Source organism: Schistocerca serialis, chromosome 2 (genome assembly GCF_023864345.2).
Source record: "Schistocerca serialis cubense isolate TAMUIC-IGC-003099 chromosome 2, iqSchSeri2.2, whole genome shotgun sequence".
Lineage (NCBI taxonomy): Eukaryota > Metazoa > Arthropoda > Insecta > Orthoptera > Acrididae > Schistocerca > Schistocerca serialis.
In genome coordinates this window covers 64,966,040-64,986,439 of record NC_064639.1, presented here as the reverse complement: position 1 = coordinate 64,986,439, position 20,400 = coordinate 64,966,040, and the positions used below count along the sequence as shown (strand labels likewise).

The 20,400-nt window shown below is 37.2% G+C and overlaps 1 protein-coding gene across 1 annotated transcript in view; it reads right to left on the bottom strand.

The window, feature by feature from the left end:
• The window catches only part of LOC126456767 (filamin-A), an 885,319-nt gene that overhangs the window by 527,464 nt on the left and 337,455 nt on the right, over window positions 1-20,400 (bottom strand). The window contains exon 10 of the mRNA XM_050092525.1: window positions 130-355. Coding sequence (XP_049948482.1) covers window positions 130-355 — 226 coding nt within the window. The remainder of the gene's footprint in view (window positions 1-129; window positions 356-20,400) is intronic.

The following is a 20,400-nucleotide window of genomic DNA, read 5'->3' as shown; positions in this document are numbered from 1 at the left end:
ATCTAAATGAAAAAATGAAATATGAGATAAGTATCAAGTGATTAATAGGAACTGGAAGATGAATTTTCTATGAATACAGAATAAAAAAGTTTTCACATAATTTAACAGTTAAAAATCTTATATCTTTACCTTTAACATCTATTCCATTGAAATAAACATATATTCGATGCTTGCCAGCTTGTTGTGGTACAAATGAAACTCTGTAGATAGAATTTCCAACGTTTTCAATTCTATGTGGTACAGACCGACCACCTGACACTATATCCAAGCAGATATTTCCAAGACCTCCAGTGCGGGTAGCATCCACAGTAAAACTGAATGGTTGACCAGGATTAGCTCCCTCAAGCCCATGGAGCTAGCAACAATAAAAAGTGTTTTATGAAAATTAATGTTGTACAAACTACTTAAGCAGAAACACTTCTGAGTTACAACATGTATTAAGTGTTACATGTGATCAGTATGATAACTGTTAGTCGCAAAAATTTCAAAATTTGCTCTAGTTCTTTATTCATTTATTTAATTATAGTGACATAAATAATTCTGAAGAAATATCTGTGCAACAGTAACAGCCCACATAACTAGCAACAACAAAATGTCTTTTATGAAAATAATGGCTGTACAAACTACTTATTCGGAAACACTACTGTATTTGAATGTGTTAAAATAGCACAATTCTAAGTGTCAAACAATGGAAAATCCATGATGGAATGTAACAACATTATGAAAAGGAAACATGCTGCTCACCATACAGCGGAGATGCTGACTCGCAGATATGCACAACAAAAAGACTGTTACAAATAGAACTTGGGTCAACAAGTTTCCTCCATCAATTGTAAGAGTCTATGAAGAAACTGAGATGCTGTGATATAGCATCTCCACTATATGAAACTGGAGAAAATTTATTCAGTGCCATCCATACACAATGCACAACAACTGGAGCTACAGATATCATGCCATTTTCTGTATCTTCATGGACTCTTACGATCGATGGAGGAAACTTTGTTGACCCAAGTTCTATTTGTGACAGTCTTTTTGTTGTGCCTATCTGCAAGTCAGCATCTCTGTTGTTTGGTGAGTAGCATATTTCTTTTTCATAGTATTGTAACAACTCTAAGTGTAACGCATAAGAGAGTTCTAGCATGTATCAAGTGTTATGTGTGTAACTGCCCAGTCCCAATAGTTTCAAAATTTGCTCTTTGTCTTTATTTATTTATTTAATTACAGTGACATAAATAATTCTGAAAAAATATCTGTGCAAGAGTAATCATAAACACAAATAAAACAAACATAGTATTAAGAAAGCAGTCTTAATAGCGTTTTTTATTTATTTAGTGCCGACCAGTTTCAGCCTATCACAGGGGCCATTTTCAGGGCAGACGTACTGTGAAATTACAATATATATCTTAGACAAAACTAATAAGAACCATCTTATAAGAGTGGATAACGTAAATATTATGTTTTACCCGCTGTTCGAATGCTGGTGGCATCATGCCTACCAAGGTGTGGCAGGAGACTGTAAAGAATCTACCTTATGCCTGGGTTTATATAGCAAGCTATGAGCACATGAGCACAAGCACGCCTCCAGCGGTGACCAATGGTAGATGTTTAGCCTCAAAAATTGAGGTATAAATACATTTTGTGTGAAGTTTACAATTTAAAGAAATCATGTTCATTTTTAAAAAACACTGTTTAATAAAAAAATATACAAAAGTATGTGAAACAACTTTTCAATGACAAATTTATAAAAGAATGTTAGTAAGTTACCTTATCTTCATTCGTAATATACTACGGGGCAGGAAACAATTTCCTGCCTGTATTCTATTTATATATATGAAAAAAACTTTTCTGTCAAAAATAGTTATGAAGTTGCAACAAGTATACATAATGTTGCTATAACAATAAATGCTAGATTTGCTACATTAGATATTAAAAACTTATACACCAACATCCCGGTGACAGAAACAATTGAAATAATTAGAGAAAATTTGTTGCGTCATAACATACTTAATCATAGCGAATTGACCTCCTTGAGGTTACATTAGGTTTCAATGACTATTCCTCTAACAATCAAATATATCAACAAAAGGATGGCCTAGCTATGGGCAACTCATTACCAAGAACCTTAGCAGACATCTTCGTCAATAATAAGGAAGTCAGATTTTTTAGAGACCATCCACACATATATACTACAAATGATATGTTGATGATATTTTAATATTATTTGATGATATGATGGATGAAATAAATAATCTGATGGATATGCTGAATGATATACACCTGAAAATTAGTTTTACAGTCGAACATGAACAACAAAAGACTAAATTATTTGGACCTCACCATCTCCAATGCTAACGGACCACATACGTTTTGTATCTATAGAAAACCTACCACAAGAGATGCTACTATTCATGCTAGATCATGCCATCCTAACAGATATAAAAGAGCTTTCTTCTTTTCCATATTAAATAGACTGAATAGGATACCACTAGCACCAGAACAAAGAAAGAAAGAAATTAATATATTGAAGCAAATAGTGATAACTAATGGATATGAATCAACTAGAGTAGAGACACTACTACGTAAAATACAGGCAAGTCAACCTCAGCGATCCGAGAAGAGGATTTTTTCGAAAACATGGGTAACATATCTGATAAAGTGAATAGACTTTTTAGAAACTCAGACATCACAAAGGCTTTCTCCTCAAACACACCAAACTGGGAGTCTAGAAACTGTTACAGAACGTATCTCTGCCTACGTAGATCAGCACCTTCAACCCATTACATGCAGTCTCCCATCCTTCATCAAAGACACCAACCACATTCTCGAACGCCTGGAATCCTTACCCAATCTGTTACCCCCGGAAACCATCCTTGTAACCATTGATGCCACTTCCTTATACACAAATATCCCGCACGTCCAGGGCCTCGCTGCGATGGAGCACTTCCTTTCATGCCGAACACCTGCCACCTACCTAAAACCTCTTTCCTCATTACCTTAGCCAGCTTCATCCTAACTCACAACTTCTTCACTTTCGAAGGCCAGACATACCAACAATTACAGGGAACAGCCATGAGTACCAGGATGGCCCCCTCGTATGCCAACCTATTTATGGGTCGCTTAGAGGAAGCCTTCTTGGTTACCCAGGCCTGCCAACCCAAAGTTTGGTACAGATTTATTGATGACATCTTCATGATCTGGACTCACATTGAAGAAGAACTCCAGAATTTCCCCTCCAACCTCAACTCCTTTGGTTCCATCAGATTCACCTGGTCCTACTCCAAATCCCATGCCACTTTCCTCAACATTGACCTTCATCTGTCCAACGGCCAGCTTCACACATCCGTCCACATCAAACCCACCAACAAGCAACAGTACCTCCATTATGACAGCTGCCACCCTTCCATAACAAACGGTCCTTCCCTACAGTCTAGGTCTTCGTGGCAAACGAATCTGCTCCAGTCCTGAATCCCTGACCCATTACACCAACAACCTAAAAACAGCTTTCGCATCCCACAACTACCCTCCCAACCTGGTACAGAAGCAAATAACCAGAGCCACTTCCTCATCCCCCCAAACCCAGAGCCTCCCACAGAAGAGTCCCAAAAGTGCCCCACTTGTGACAGGATACTTTCTGAGACTGGATCAAATTCTGAATGTGGCTCTCCAGCAGGGATACGACTTCCTCAAATCCAGCCCTGAAATGAGATCCATCCTTCACGAAATCCTCCCCACTCCACCAAGAGTGTCTTTCCACCGTCCACCTAAACTTCGTAACCTCTTGGTTCATCCCTATGAAATCCCCAAACCACCTTCCCTACCCTCTGGCTCCTACCCTTGTAACCGCCCCCGGTGTAAAACCTGTCCCATGCACCTACTCCAGTCCTGTAACCCAGAAGGTGTACACGATCAAAGGCAGAGCCATGTGTGACAGCACCCACATGATTTACCAACTGACCTGCCTACACTGTGAAGCTTTCTATGTGGGAATGACCAGCAACAAAAAGTCCATTCACATGAATGTACACAGGTAGAGAGTGTTTGTTGGTAATGAGGATCACCCTGTGGCTAAACATGCCTTGGTGCACGGCCAGCACATCTTGGCACAGTGTAACACTGTCCGGGTTATCTAGATACTTCCCACTGACAACAACCTATCAGAACTCCAGAGATGGGAACTTGCCCTTCAATATATCCTCTCTCCCCGTTACCCACCAGGCTTCAACCTCCGCTAATTTCAAGTTGCCAGCGCTCATACCTCACATGTCATTCAATAACATCTTTGCCTCTCTACTTCCACCTCAACTGATGTCTATACCCAAACTCTTTGCCTTTACATATGTCTGCTTGTGTCTGTATATGTGCGGATGGATATGTGTGTGTGTGTGTGTGTGTGTGTGTGTGTGTGTGTGTGCGCAAGTGTATACCTATCCCTTTTCCCCCCCAAGGTAAGTCTTTCCGCTCCCGGGATTGGAATGACTCCTTATCCCCTCCCTTAAAACCCACATCCTTTTGTCTTTCTCTCTCCTTCCCTCTTTCCTGATGAAGAAACCGTGGGTTGCGAAAGCTTGAAAATTGTGTGTGTTATATATATATATATATAAAAACCAAAGATGATGTGACTTACCATACGAAAGCGCTGGCAGGTCGATAGAAACACAAACAGACACATACATACACACAAAATTCAAGCTTTCGCAACAAACTGTTGCCTCATCAGGAACGAGGGAAGGAGATGGAAAGGCGAAAGGAAGTGGGTTTTTTGGGAGAGGGTAAGGAGTCATTCCAATCCCGGGAGCGGAAAGACTTACCTTAGGGGGAAAAAGGACGGGCATACACTCGCACACACACACATATCCATCCACACATATACCGACACAAGCAGACATATGTAAAGGCAAAGAGTTTGGGCAGAGATGTCAGTCGAGGCAGAAGTACAGAGGCAAAGATGTTGTTGAGTGACAAGTGATGTACGGGGGTGGCAATTTTAAATTAGTGGAGGTTGACGCCTGGTGGGTAATGGGAAGAGGAGATATATATATGAATATAATAGAGGGAAACATTCCACGTGGGAAAAATATATCTAAAAACGAAGATGATGTGACTTACCAAACGAAAGCACTGGCAGGTTGATAGATACACAAACAAACACAAACATACACACAAAATTCAAGCTTTCGCAACCAAGGGTTGCTTCATCAGGAAAGAGGGAAGGAGAGGGAAAGACGAAAGGATGTGGGTTTTAAGGGAGAGGGTAAGGAGTCATTCCAATTCCGGGGGTGGAAAGACTTACTTTAGGGGGAGAAATAGGACAGGTATACACTCGCACACACACGCACACGCACACACACACACACACACACACACACACACACACACACACACACATATCCATCTGCACACATACAGACACAGGCAGACATATTTTTCCCACATGGAATGTTTCTCTCTATTATAGAGGGAAACATTCCACGTGGGAAAAATATATTTAAAAACAAAGATGATGTGACTTAGCATACGAAAGCGCTGGCAGGTCGATAGAAACACATACAAACACATACATACATACAAAATTCTAGCTTTCGCAACCAATGGTTGCTTCATCAGGAAAGAGGGAAGGAGAGGGAAAGACGAAATGATGTGGGTTTTAAGGGAGAGGGTAAGGGGTCATTCCAATCCCGGGAGCGGAAAGACTTACCTTAGGGGGAAAAAAGGACAGGTATACACTCGCACACACAAACATATCCTGATCTGGTGTGAAAAAAGGCGAAAAAGTGTTGGTTATAGCTGGGCTGTGTTGATCCTGTGGTGAACTTGGGTTGGTAGACAACGATGTGCATAAAGGTTAGGTGGTTGTGTTGCCGCCAAAACACGTTAAAGGGTAGAGAAATTCGGGTAAATTTCGAAAAAACTACACGTAAATGTATTAAAAGGAGTGGTTTTGTGGTGGCAGATTATGAGAATGAGGCTAACAATTGTCTGACGAAGAAATAATGACGTTAAAACCTGTGGGAAGCGGCTAAAAGTGATCAATGATGTGGGAAAAACGGAAATGGAAATAAAGTGAAAGTTATTAGAACTAGCCGAAATGGTTGTTTAATAGGTGAACGGAACTGTTTGTGAACTAGAAACGGTGGATTTTATAGCAGCGGTAGTGTTGAAAGCGGAGAAAAAAAAAAAAAAAAAAAAAAAAATTTTTTTTTTTTTTTTTTTGGTTTGGAAGTGGGTTACGTATTATTGATATAGCCGGGATAAAATCGTATAGTAGATTACGGTAAAAAGGAGAAGGTGAATACAAAGTGAACCTACTGGCAAAAATAGAAAGAGAAAATAAGACAACAGAAAAGATCCCGAAATGCAACAGTGACAATAACAAACGTGATTGTTGGGTTCAAATTAATGATATGAATATAATAGAGGGAAACATTCCACGTGGGAAAAATATATTTAAAAACAAAGATGATGTGACTTACCATACGAAAGCGCTGCCAGGTTGATAGAAACACAAACACACACATACATACACATGTGTGTGTGTGTGTGTGTGTGTGTGTGTGTGTGTGTGTGTGTGTGTGTGTATGCGTGCGAGTGTATACCCGTCCTTTTTTCCCCCTAAGGTAAGTCTTTCCGCTCCCGGGATTGGAATGACTCCTTACCCTCTCCCTTAAAACCCACAACCTTTCGTCTTTCCCTCTCCTTCCCTCTTTCCTGATGAAGCAACCATTGGTTGCGAAAGCTAGAATTTTGTATGTATGTATGTGTTTGTTTATGTTTCTATTGACCTGCCAGCGCTTTCGTATGGTAAGTCACATCAACATTCCATGTGGGAAATATATATCTAAAAACAAAGATGCTGTAACTTACCAAATGAAAGCATTGGTATGTTGATGGGAGACAATAAAAAACACACAAACACACACACAAATTTCAAACTTTGGCAACCCAAGATTGCTTCATCAGGAAAGAGGGAACCCACATCCTTTCGTCTTTCCCTCTCCTTCCCTTTTTCCTAATGAAGCAACCCTGGGCTGCCAAAGCTTGAAATTTGTGTGTGTGTTTGTTATTGTCTCTATCAACGTACCAACGCTTTCGTTTGGTAAGTTACATCATCTTTGTTTTTAGATATATTTTTCCCATGTGGAATGTTTCCCTCTATTATATATATGATGATTACCATTATGTATTTCTTTGTAACTGACGTCCATAAATTTTCTAGTTACATGACATCTAACTATGACCTTAAGACATTTACTTTAAGTTTTACATAGCTTTATCATAATCCTACATGGCACATAGCGCGAGGGTGTCCTAATGATGATATCTATACCATAAAACAGTAATGAACATAGCTTATACTTCCCTCAGCATAATGTATAGTTTGACAACTACATAACTACTTAGAAAATATTTTCTTTTATGCAACTAAAAGGAATATGACAACCGACATCCGTTAAAATAAAAATCAATACATTGTCACTCATTAAATATCGTTTATACATTCATATTATATATAAACACAAAATGTTTGTAGTTTTGGGTGGATGCCTCTATACACAGTGTGGGCTGCCAGTATCTTCTGCACTACGATGACGGATTCCCTCCGAAGTGTGGTATTGATCCTATTGTTGCCTAGGTGACAGACAGCAGTGTTACAAAGGGGGCAGCAATATTGCACAGCTGCCATGACAACAGGATTCGTAGGACCTGGACTAGACCACAGATAACATCAAAGCAGAGAGGACAGCCACGTTGTGGCTGCCGCCATGGCAACGGCGTCCGTATTACCTGGACTAGAGGGCTCTGTATATACAATTACACGTAGACACACTTCTACTTGTTATGCTATTAAATAATAGAAATAGGACACAAATAAGCACATAGTAAATAGAATACAGACAGGAAATTGTTTCCTTCCCCCATAGTATATTACGAATGAAGATAAGGTATTTTACTAACATTCTTTTATAAGTTTCACATTGGAAAGTTGTTTCACACACTTTTTTATGTTTATTTATATAACAGTGTTTTTTAAAACACTTCGCTGTGACATATACCCTTCCTTCCAACTGTAACCTGGTCTCGTTCCCCTCCTCCCCAGGCCCCCTTTTCTTCTCCCCTCCTTCTCCCAGAGCGGATTTTCTTCCCCCCACCCAAGTCCCTGCACCCCATTCTCGCCTCTTTCCCTCCCACGTCCTTCCCTCCCAAGCCCTCTTCGGCGCGCCTTCCATCCATTTCCCCCCCCCCCCTTCCCCTCCCTCCTTGCACCTGGCAGATCCTCCATTTTGCTCATCGTCATCAGTGTGCTACGTCAGTGTTGTGTTTGGTGCTGTTGTCCTGTGCATCAAGAGGCGTGATTTTAATTGTGTGCTGGACTTGTACATAGCGTTCCTGTCAGTGATTGTTATGTGCTATGCCATCTGTCGGTACTTTTGTGCTCCGGTCGTACTTCGCCTTGTGTTCTTTTAACTGTCCCAGTGTGTGATTTGTTTGTGTACACTGCTTTTTCACGATTTTTATCTCCATTTTACAGTCACCCCATTTTGACTACTGTCTTCCATAACGTTCCCCCTTTTTTTATCTCTATGCACATCATGTTTTCTCCTTTATGTTATTTGTAAATATCTTCTTTTATATGTTTCATGTCTTTTGGCTGAAGAGCAGCGCATATGGTGCTGCCAGCCCACCCCGATGGGGAATTGAAATACAATAAAGGAAAGAAAAAAAATTATTTACAGTCTCCTGCCACACCTTGATAAACGTGATGCCACCAGCAGTCGACCAGCAGGTAAAATATTATATTTATGTTATCCACTCTTATAATATGGTTGTCATTAGTTTTGTCTAAGATAAATATATTGTAATTTTACAGTATCTTTGCCCTGAAGATGGCCCCTGTGATGGGCTGAAACCAGTCAGCACTAAATAAATAAAAAATGTTTTTAAGACTGTTTTCTTAATACTAAGTTAATTTTATATCAATCACTGTTACTAAACAACCATGTTGTCCAAATATCTACAAATAAAACAGTTACAATTAAATTGGAGTACTGGATGGTGGAGACACATGTGCAAATGAATCATGTTCCTGCAAAAAATGAAAATAATAATTGTAAGGAAGGAAAACAAATGGAATTAAGGTAAACTGCTTGGCTTTTGCGGATGATTTCGCAATACTTTCAGAAAACCTGACAGAAGCAGTTACTCAAATAAACATTCTGGAAAAATTAGCAAACAGAACTGGTCTCAAAATTTCAGCTGAAAAAACAAAATTCATGACAAATATAAAAAATGCACCAAAATACATAGAAACACAAACAGGTAAAATAGAGTGAGTAAATAAATATAAATATCTTGGAGAAACTATACAACAGAATAGACTAGAAAAATCTGCAATAGATGTAAGAATTAACAAAATGGAAAGAGCATATGGTTTGACCAAAAATATTTACAACAAGAAATTTATATCTAGAAAAACAAAACTAAAACACTACACCACAGTGGTACGACCAGAATGTTTATATGGATCTGAATGCCTAATGATGAACTATAAGACGGACAAACTAGAGGTACTGGAAAGAAGGGTTATTAGAAAAATAATGGGTGCAATGAAAACTGCAGATGGTTGGAAAATAAAAAGTAATGAGGAGATCTACAAAAATATAGAGAAAATATCTGAAGTAATGGCCAAACGAAGATTAACCTTTTTTGGACATCTCTACCGAATGGATGGAAATAGACTAATAAAACAAATACTCCTATATTTCTGGAAGAAGAAATCGACAATAGCATGGATTACAGAGGTGAAAAAAGATCTTGAAAGAAACAACATCAAAGAATCAGAAATAGCAGAAAGAAACCATTTTAAAAACAAAATACTAAATTTGGAAGGCTTTCAAAGCAGAAGAAGTAAAAAAATCAGGAACAAATGGACAGAAGAAAGGAAGAGACCTCATGGGGAGAAAATGAGGGAATACTGTAAAAATAGGAAAACAACAACAAAGGAAGAAGAGGAGAGGAACTGAAGTTGTTAACGTGATCCTAGTTGGTCAATACAATTGTAAAAAAAAATAATTGTAAAAGTAAAATGTAGGAACCAAATCATGATGGTAAATGAGCCAATCGCCATTGCATTGAGTGGTGGTATAATCAAACTTCAAAAAGGAAATGAGTGGGTCATTAACTAAACAAAAGTCCTGTTGTTTTCTGTATAAAAACTCAATTGACTAGACTGAAATATGATATGACAATAGATGTTTGATCAGAAAAATTATGGCAGGGATGGTAAAAAGTGAACAATTGGCAGTTATAAACAAATTTAAAATTCTTTCTGTAAGTGAAGAGTCAAAACTGATAAGTGGAAGTGAACTTCTAAGATAAACCTGTCTACAGAAACATTAAACGAAGTTGAAAGCCGGCATTAGGGAAGACAAGAATGGTGAGAAACTGTGCATATCATTTAGTGTGCATAGTAATGGAACTGTCAACAAAAATGTATTGTATAGCACAAAAACAAATGTACCGTATTATTTTTGAGGAACAGCAATAACAACCTTGTTATAAGACTTTTCTGAGTAACACAGTTAACTGCTACACAACAGTTATTGTCAAACCAGCAACAGCAACAAAAAATATTATTGATGTTAATCTATGTGATAGAATCCCTGACACCAGTTTCTCATGGCCCTACAGGTGGGAACTGGAGTTACAACACAGCACATGGCCTAAATGTACGTTAATTTCTTCAGTGTCAACATTTATCTTCAGTAAGTATTCCTTTTCTTTGTTCCCTTTCAGTTTTCTATATATTTTGTTTTCTGAACTGTCTCCCTCCCAAACCATCTGTCTACCATATATAAAGCACTTACCTTTCCACTCTTACTGACTCTTGCACAATATTTTGTCTGTACACTCTGTATTTCTTATTCCCCTGTCTTCCACCTTTAATCTTGTCAAGTGCAGTCCCCAACAGTCAGTCTTTCCTTGACATTCTGTCCAATAATTCTCCCCTGAGCTGAGGTTTTCGATGACTTTCTCTAACTCCCCCCCTAACTCTAAACCTTTTCTCTCATCCTTCTTCCTTTCTCTTCAAACCTTCTGCCAGAGGAAGGAGCCATTGGCTTTGAAAGTTTGCACTTTTCTACAATGTTTATGTGTTTTCTTCTGCTGCCACTTGGTGAGTAGATTTTTATTCATCCAATTATATTATATTTTCAAACATTGATGAGACCCAATGTTAGGAAAGAGACTCAGCATTTTCATTTTCATAGTAAATCACAGGAGAGAAAAGCCATCCAAGTGTGTAAAACTTCTCTCTCATGTATTCAAAATGGAGCCTCAGGTACCCAAAGCAGAACTAACAATAGTGTACTCAGAGAAATTGCTGTTGTGACAAAAAAAAAATCATGTTAATGCAAAGGTGAACAGGACTCAAACTTTGTCTGTATTCCAACAAAATATACGAGTGAATCTAATATATTATGTTTATCTGAGCATCATATGACCAACAAAATTCATGCATTGCACAGCAAAAATTTTGGTTCACTGCTAATTATTGTAGATCAAATATGGGAAATGTTGAGTCACAGTTTTTGTTACAAATAATGTAGTGTACAAATCACTAGATTTAATCAAATACTGTGTGAAACAGCTCATTTTAGGTGTGTGGTATTGAGGTGAAGGCAGCTAGTGCAATAGTTATTGTGATGGCAATTTACAGGGAACCTGCTGGAAATTTGAACATTTTTTTGAGACACACTGTTAACACTCTTGTCACCCCTATGTAGAAAAACTGATTCATTGCAATGGGTGACTTCAAAGTAAAATTCTTAACAGCAATTAGAAACAAAATAGACAGTGAATATCTGATGTCCTCTTACAATTTCCGATTAGTGTTAGACTCTCCAAATAGCATACAGCAGTTCCAGATAACATAGCTATAGATACGGGTAGATACAATAATTTAACTGTGAATAATATTTTAAATTGCCTCTCTGACCATGATGGCCTGTTCTTAACTATAAAACAAGTAAACAGAAAGGAAAAGCACATTTCATTTGGAAAAACTTGAGGCTTATAAGCAAAAATACCATGGAAAATTTTAATCACCAACTGCAGCTTGTGGACTGGTCTCTTGTACACGTTAGTGTTAGTATTAACTCCAAATCTAATACACTTATTAATGAAATTGTAAGTATATTTGAAGAAAGCTTTCCCATAAAGTTAGCTGCAGAAAACATGTTTAAATCAGTTAACATTGAGTAAGTGTTTAAGGAGACCCAAGGGGTCATCAGTCCCCTATTCCCCCCACCCTAGAACAGAAGCAGTACGCACATTCTGTTTACACACAGAGGAAACTTTGTGTGCAAGTGTGTGAAAGGTTATTAATTGTTTGCATAGGATGTGCTCAAGGCGAAACATGGGAACCAGCCCAGTATTCATCTATTGGCCAGCACAACAAGGCTGGCTGGCTGGCACACTGACCCCTGCTGTTAATCAACTGGGCAAATATAATCCAGGCCCAGCATACTACCTCATCCTGGAAGCACGAGGCTATCTGAGCAGATTCTTGGATTACTGGGGGCATCAAAATTTCTTGTAAAACAAAAAGGAAGCTTTATGCAGCAGTCAAGAGACCAAATGACCCTAATAAGATTAGGCATTACAAACAATAGAATTCTTAATAAGACCATACATGCAACAAAGAACATATTCCTGAAGGCAGAAATCAGTAACTCAAACAATAAACCGATAACCACTTAGAATTTTGTAAAGAAGGAAACAAGAAAAAGTGCAGTTTATAGAAAATTATAGAAATAAAAAAATGAGGATCATCTCATTAATCATCCAAAAACAGTTGCTAATATAGTCAACAAACATTTCTTTACAGTAACAAAGAATTAGTATCACGAGGTTCCATAATTCAGACTACGAAATTTCTGAATGGCAGTGTACTAGTATTGTACAACAGATCCAAGTAAAAACAGTCACTATACAGGTAACTGAAAATTGTTAAGTCTACATAAAGTAAAAATGGTACTGGAACTGTTAACATATCTAGCAAGTTATTAAAATACTGTTGTAGCCATTTAAGCATGGGTGTCCATGGAAAATTTTCCTGAAAGATGGACCAGTGGCTGGGGCCTTAAAATTATCAGTTTTGATACAAATGAGTTAGTCAATTTTGATACATGCCATGTAACAAGAACTAATTTTGGTAGGTGACAGAAAAACTTATTATATCTTAGAGAATTGATGGTTTTCCACTCATTATATGATAAAATGTCTATCCTCCAGATTCCATGGGTAGGTGGAGAGGGGACTTTGAAGGGAGAATTCAATCAGTGCCAGTTTATGGTCCAAACAACAGAAGCCTCCACTGTGGGTGCCAAGATGTGAGGGGAACAGGGACACAGCAACTGTAAGATTTCTGTATAATTATTGCAGGCACTTGAGGCTGAGGGGGCACCATGGGCACTGATGTGCAAGATTTGTATACAGTTTGGATCACAATTGGTAGCAAAAACTAGCACTGGTGAAGTGGTATGAGCGAAAATGTTGTGTGGGGGGAGGGGGAAGGGGGGTTGCACACCATAAGATGCTTGTCTGGAAAAACAGGCTTGAACCAACCCTGAGTGGTATGCTTGCAAACAAAATGCTTTATCACATTTTTGACACATCACTTGAGCAAGATACTATTATACAGTCACACTACTCACAAGTTTTTGTGAACTTTTAGAGAAACTAATACATGCCAGGATTGCTAGGCACCTTAATAATCATAATATCTTCAGCTAATGTCACTTCAGATTTCAGAAAGGGTTATCAACAAAAGAAGAAATATTTGCATTTGCTGCCAACATTTTGGAGTCTATCAATAACAAAATGAATATGGTCAGAATATTTTGCTACCTGACAAAAGCACTGACAGTGTCAGACACCAAATACAAAGCTACGTCACCTAGGTAAAACTGGTGCAGCAAGGATTCATATACCTTCTTAACACAAAGTAGAAAGTTGTATTGCATAGTCTAAAAGATATCTCAACCTCATCAGAATGGGGTATCATCACATGTGCAGTGCCTCAGGACTCAATTCTGGGCCCCCTACTTTCTTGTGTTTTCATTAATGAGCTACATCTTTGTACAGAATATTGTAAATTCACCATCTTTGCTAATGACACAGCAGTACTTCATTAGAGAAACTTGAGGTCTTAGTTGATAAGTTTTTTAAGAATACTGTGAACATTTTAACACAAATGGTCTTTCCACTTCTTATAGTAAAATGAGCTTTATTCAGTTTCAGGCAATCTATAAAGATGAAGAAATAGGAGGAAAAACTAGGTCGCCAGCATATAGCTAATATGAATACTTGAGAATCCCTGAGCTTAAATAGTGACCAAACGAAAGTGATCAAGCCACATCTGCAAAAAACTGAATTCTGAAACTTATGCAGTGAAAACTGCAATACAGAAAAGAAGGAAATGGTACACTATATTAATAACTATTTTTAAATGTACCATATTCACTAAATGTAAACTTCACAAAACAAAAAATAATACATGCTCCAAGGGTTGCCTGCAGCATGAATATTCCTTCAACAAATGAACAGGAAGTAATTAGAGTGATTAGAAGCTTAAAACCAAAAATGGCAGCAGCTGTTGATGAAGTAGCAGTTTCAATCATAATAAGGACTGCAGTGCGGTGTGTTTCCTTAGCGACTGAAGATCTCAAAAGTGAGGCCACTACTTAAAAATGGAGACAGACATAAAATATAAAACTACCATCCCATATCACTTCTTCCTGCTTCCTCTGAAATATTAGAGAAACTGATGAAATTGAGAGTCACTAGTTACCTAGACAATAATAAACTTTGGAATAGTAATCAACATGGTTTTCATGCAAAATGAAGCACAGAAACTGCAGTTATAGTCTACACCCAAGAAATAATTAAAAATTTGGAGAAAAAAAAAGTGTAGTAGGAATCAATTTAGATCTATCTAAGGCTTTCGATATGGTCTGCCATGAAATCCTCCTTGATAAGCTCGAAGCAGTAGGTATTAGAGGAAGAGTTAAAATGTGGTTTGATTTGTATCTCAAAAACAGATCTCAGATTGTAGAGCTCACCACTGTAAATTCACATCAAAAAATAAGGTTAGTTTCAGAAGCAAAAGGTCCTTTAGTAGTACCCCAGGGCAGCATCTTAGGGCCACTACTCTTTCTCATGTGTGTCAATGATTTACAGTTACAATATGATACAGCCAAAATAGTACTATATGCAGATGACAAAAGTCTGATAGTGAGCGACTTTAAAAACTTGTTACAGTCAACTACTGACAAAATCCTAAAAAGTATTGAGACTTGGTTCAGTGCAAATAAACTTACACTCAATGCAAAGAAAACAAATTACATACAGTTTGGTAAAATGATTCAGGATGAAGACATTAATCTAGAACTGGATGACAGACTAATAGAGAGAGTGCATTTTGCAAAAGTGTTAGGAATGCACATTGATGAAGTTATGAATTGGAAACACCATGTAAAATTTCTTACACACAGACTTAACCCAGCCTGCTTTGCACTGAGAGCTATTGCAAATGTTTGCACTCTAGAAGGCATCAGAATGGGCCAGCTCAAAATAAAATTTGAAAGACATTTTTATTTTACAAAAATGAGCTGTTCGAATAATTACCCACAGTCCGACACAAGCTCACTGTGGACCTCTTTTCAAAACGTTAGGAATACTTACTCTGCCATCAGTTTATATACTTAAATGTGTACTTTTAACCAAAGCTAATCTAAGCAATCTCCACACAAATGCAGACTGTCACAACTATAACACAAGGAACAAGAATGATCTCCACATAGAACAAGTAAGAAGAACAAGAACTCAGAAGCATGTAAGCCACATGGGCATTAAGCTCTATAATGCACTGCCTCAGTACATTAAAGAGTTAAACGACAATACAAATTTTAAATTGGAACTTAGAAAATTTTTAATTGATAAATGTTGCTACTCAATAAAAGAATATCTTGAATACCAAGAAAATGACTTTACAAACTAACCTCCAAAATTTTCTATCTTCGTTTGTTTCGGCTTTTATTATACTTTACCATCTATGGTACTAGTTATATATTGTTACTGAGAAACAAATTACTATAAACCATTTATATGGAAAGAAACTGTAAGTTTGCTGTCATTTATTATAGACAATTTCATTTTGTACATTCTATATTTTAATTTCTGTGTATGACAAATCCAATTTTAGACTGTTTCATTTTGTATATTCTGTATCATTAATTTCTATGTATGACAAGTCCAATATCGTTTGTACAATGACACTGATGCTAAATAAATAAAACAAGATCTCATCATCTCAAATTATAAAGGGAAGGCATTAAAAACCTTACAGCCACTGAAGTGGCTCCCCTTCTGCATCAACTTGGGTTTGCATGGATGTCTTCTTTTAGTATCATGACTGTGATACACACTCTTAGGTTTAAAAAGTGGCTTTTTTCCCTTGTGAAACATATCATAGAGAATATGTATTGTGCAATGGATGTGAGGATTTCAAGTCCTGTAGTAAGATTTCTGCATGTGGTTCTAGAGTGGACTTTACTCATGGTTGTTCAGACACTTTTCTGTGCATACAGCACTTTTCTAGCCAGTGGCTGGTTTCCCCAAAATATGATTCCATATGTCATAATGACATGAAAATAACCATAATAAGATGATTTGTTTACACACGAACTTGGAACTAGATCTTTTCTGAGTGGTATGCTTGATAATACCACATTTAGATTTTTTAAATTATTCAGGGCCCTTCTAGCAGATCTGATGGCTTCTCTCGCGTTTTTTTGGTAGACATCGTTTGCACCACCAAATATTAAAACAACATCCTTTTTAGTTAGTGTGCCTGCTAGTGTTTTGCAGTCCTGTGCGACTTCATTCATTGCAGCACCCGGCTTAACTATATCAGTTGCATTAGCTTGTAGTTCTTTAAACATTTTTGCTATTTTTCGTACGTGACTGTCAGCAAGAATAAGTATTTCGCCTTAAAATCCAATGTGTCCATTTGTATTGTATTTGTGTTCTGGTCTGTCGCTTTTTTTTTTTATAATGTTCACCTTTATTTGCACTGTTGCTTATATCAACACATTCCATAACACACACACTTGAGTCTATTGCTGTCATATTTAGGCTTCTGAACCATTCATTCTGCGTTTCTTTTCCACTATTTACAGTTTTCGTAGGTTTTGTTTTGGATGACCCACGGAATTTCAGGTAACTTAGCAGTTCAGTATTTTCCTTTCGAAGTTTTTTATATCACTCTTTAAAGAATGAATTGCTGATTGAATATTTACGATACATTCTTTTAGATATTCAGTATCAGCTACACACTTAGTACATGGCATATTTTTACCTCCAACGGCTGTATTTTTGTTCTGAGAAACATCACACACTTCTTGCACAGGAACCATTTTCTTTCATTTCTTAAGTGACACTATTGGACACAATAAATTTCGGATCACAATAGACACGGAATCTTTCACATATTACACTTTTTTCACACTTTACGTTTATATTTTCAGGCTAACACACTCGCATTTACTTACTGACCATCATTTAAGAAACTTAAGTCAGTTTCTACTGCAAGGGTCATTTCACACAACAGAAGAGCTCCTGTGCAACAATGTATACCTGCAGCACTTAGATAAAATCCCAGATCCTTATTTGTGTGCATTAGTGTTTATAATTATAAACAATAATGCACAGAAAACTCTGGTTGAGAATTTCAAATTATTTAGGAATAACAATATTATGAAAAGGTTAGTGCCTCCTCACCATGCAATAGAGATGCTGAGTCACAGATAGGTACAACAAACAGACTGTCAGAAAATGAGCTTTTGGGCAGCAAGACCTTCTTCAGAAATAGACAACAATATGTACGTGCATGCAGAACCACCTCACCCCGGTCCCCAGTACTTTCATGTGGACCAGAAAAGAGTGGGCAGTTGGGTTAGAACAATGTTTATTCCTGAATAATGCATATTACTATAAACATATTTAAATAATGTAAGTCTGCAGGCTTTTGTGGCTGCTGTCACTGAAGCTAAAATCTACTGAAATCTACTGGGTTGTTAGGAGGCATCTTATTTCTCCTTTATGATTGTTGTTTTGATAGCTCTGCTGGGATCTTCTTCAGGATGTCATGGTGTCCACTGTTGACTGAACACACAGTTCAGTTCCTTATAACGAGTCACCTTCCTCTAACATTACTTTCTTTTTATAGAAATAACCCATACCATGTATACTATAGATTCTTGCATACGTTCAAATTATCTCAGCTGTATCATTAAAAGAATTCATATGATTTTGTATACGATGCATTATATCCAGGCTAAAATGTATTAAAAAGAAATTAATATGTTACAATCAATATGTAATAGCAGTTAAAATTCCTGTTCTTTTAAGAATAACTGAAATTGCAAAATTTTTGGAATACTTAAAATTAATATTATTAATTTTCTAATGTAGCACTAATTATTAAATTTTTTTCTGGATTTATTTATGAAATAATGATACAATTTGGTAAAGATCCTTCTTCTGTCAAGAAAGTTTGTATACTTGTCAACAACAATGTAATATTTGGTGTGACAGAAGTGAAAATTGTTAAGTCGGTGTGATTTAGAAGAATGGGATAAAAATACAAGAAAATCATAGCAACAGGCAAATCTTCATCAGTTATTTGGGCTGCAGGAACCTGTTAAACAGAAATTTCAGCTGCAACAATATACTCCTAGTCAAGACTTTGAGCCATTGACAACAACAATGAGATAATAAAGACAAGTAAAAAAGTTCTTCCTTCATGATCTTACTTTTCTCAAAATTTTTCAAAATTCGTGTGAAGAATGAGAACTGTAATGGTGATCTGTGGGAGGATAAAGACTACAAGTGGTGGCATCAGCTGTGATCTGTTAAATGATAATGAAGTTTTGTCTGTTGCAGAAGAAGGATGGATTTTGGATATGTGTATTTGCAGTTTTTATGTAAATGAAAATTTGGAAGCTTCAATTACTCAATGAAAGAAGACCAGATCTGCCCCCAAAATTTTATCAACAGTGATGAGAATTTCATATAATATCAACAATGATGGACTGGATCAATTGAAAGAGGATTTTACACCTATGATGAAGTACATCAGAAAAGATAAGTACAAACCATTTCTGAAATTAATTCTTCACGTGGACTCGTGTGATTGCTAGCAAAATCAATAGAGGCAAGGGTAGTGGTGATGAAGTGAAAACTTTAGTATGTAGCCTAGTCATGTCTGAATCGAGTGAAAGTGTAGAAAGCAGCGAAGCAGTGAAAATCGAGATTATGCCATTGAACTTGACAAAATTGAATGCAGTTAATGATCAGTTAATAGAAATAAAAACAGATAACAATAGTGAATTTAGAGCTGTTAATGATCAGTTAACAGAAATAAAAATGGAGAACAGTAGCAGATTTATATGCAGTCAATGATCAGTTAATGGAAATACAATCTGAAAGCAATGACGAAATGGACAGGGTACAATACCAAACAGACTAACTAAGTAATCAGAGCACAACATAATCATAGCTAACACTTGGTTTAAGAATCATGAAAGGAGGTTGTATACATGGAAGAACCCTGGAGATACTAAAAGGTATCAGATAGATTATATAATGGTACGACAGAGATTTGGGAACCAGATTTTAAATTGTAAGACATTTCCAGGGGCAGATTTGGACTCTGACCACAATCTATTGGTTATGACCTGTAGATTAAAACTGAAGAAACTGCAAAAAGGTGGGAATCTAAGGAGATGGGACCTGGATAAACTGAAAGAACCAGAGGTTGTACAGAGTTTCAGGGAGAGCATAAGGGAGCAATTGACAGGAATGGGGGAAAGAAATACAGTAGAAGAAGAATGGGTAGCTTTGAGAGATGAAGTAGTGAAGGCAGCAGAGGATCAAGTAGGTAAAAAGACGAGGGCTAGTAGAAATATTGAATTTAATTGATGAAAGGAGAAAAAATAAAAATGCAGTAAATGAAGCAGGCAAAAAGGAATACAAACGTCTCAAAAATGAGATCGACAGGAAGTGCAAAATGGCTAAGCAGGGATGGCTAGAGGACAAATGTAAGGATGTAGAGGCCTATCTCACTAGGGGTAAGATAGATACTGCCTACAGGAAAATTAAAGAGACCTTTGGTGATAAGAGAACGACTTGTATGAATATCAAGAGCTCAGATGGAAACCCAGTTCTAAGCAAAGAGGGGAAAGCAGAAAGGTGGAAGGAGTATATAGAGGGTCTATACAAGGGCGATGTACTTGAGGACAATATTATGGAAATGGAAGAGGATGTAGATGAAGATGAAAT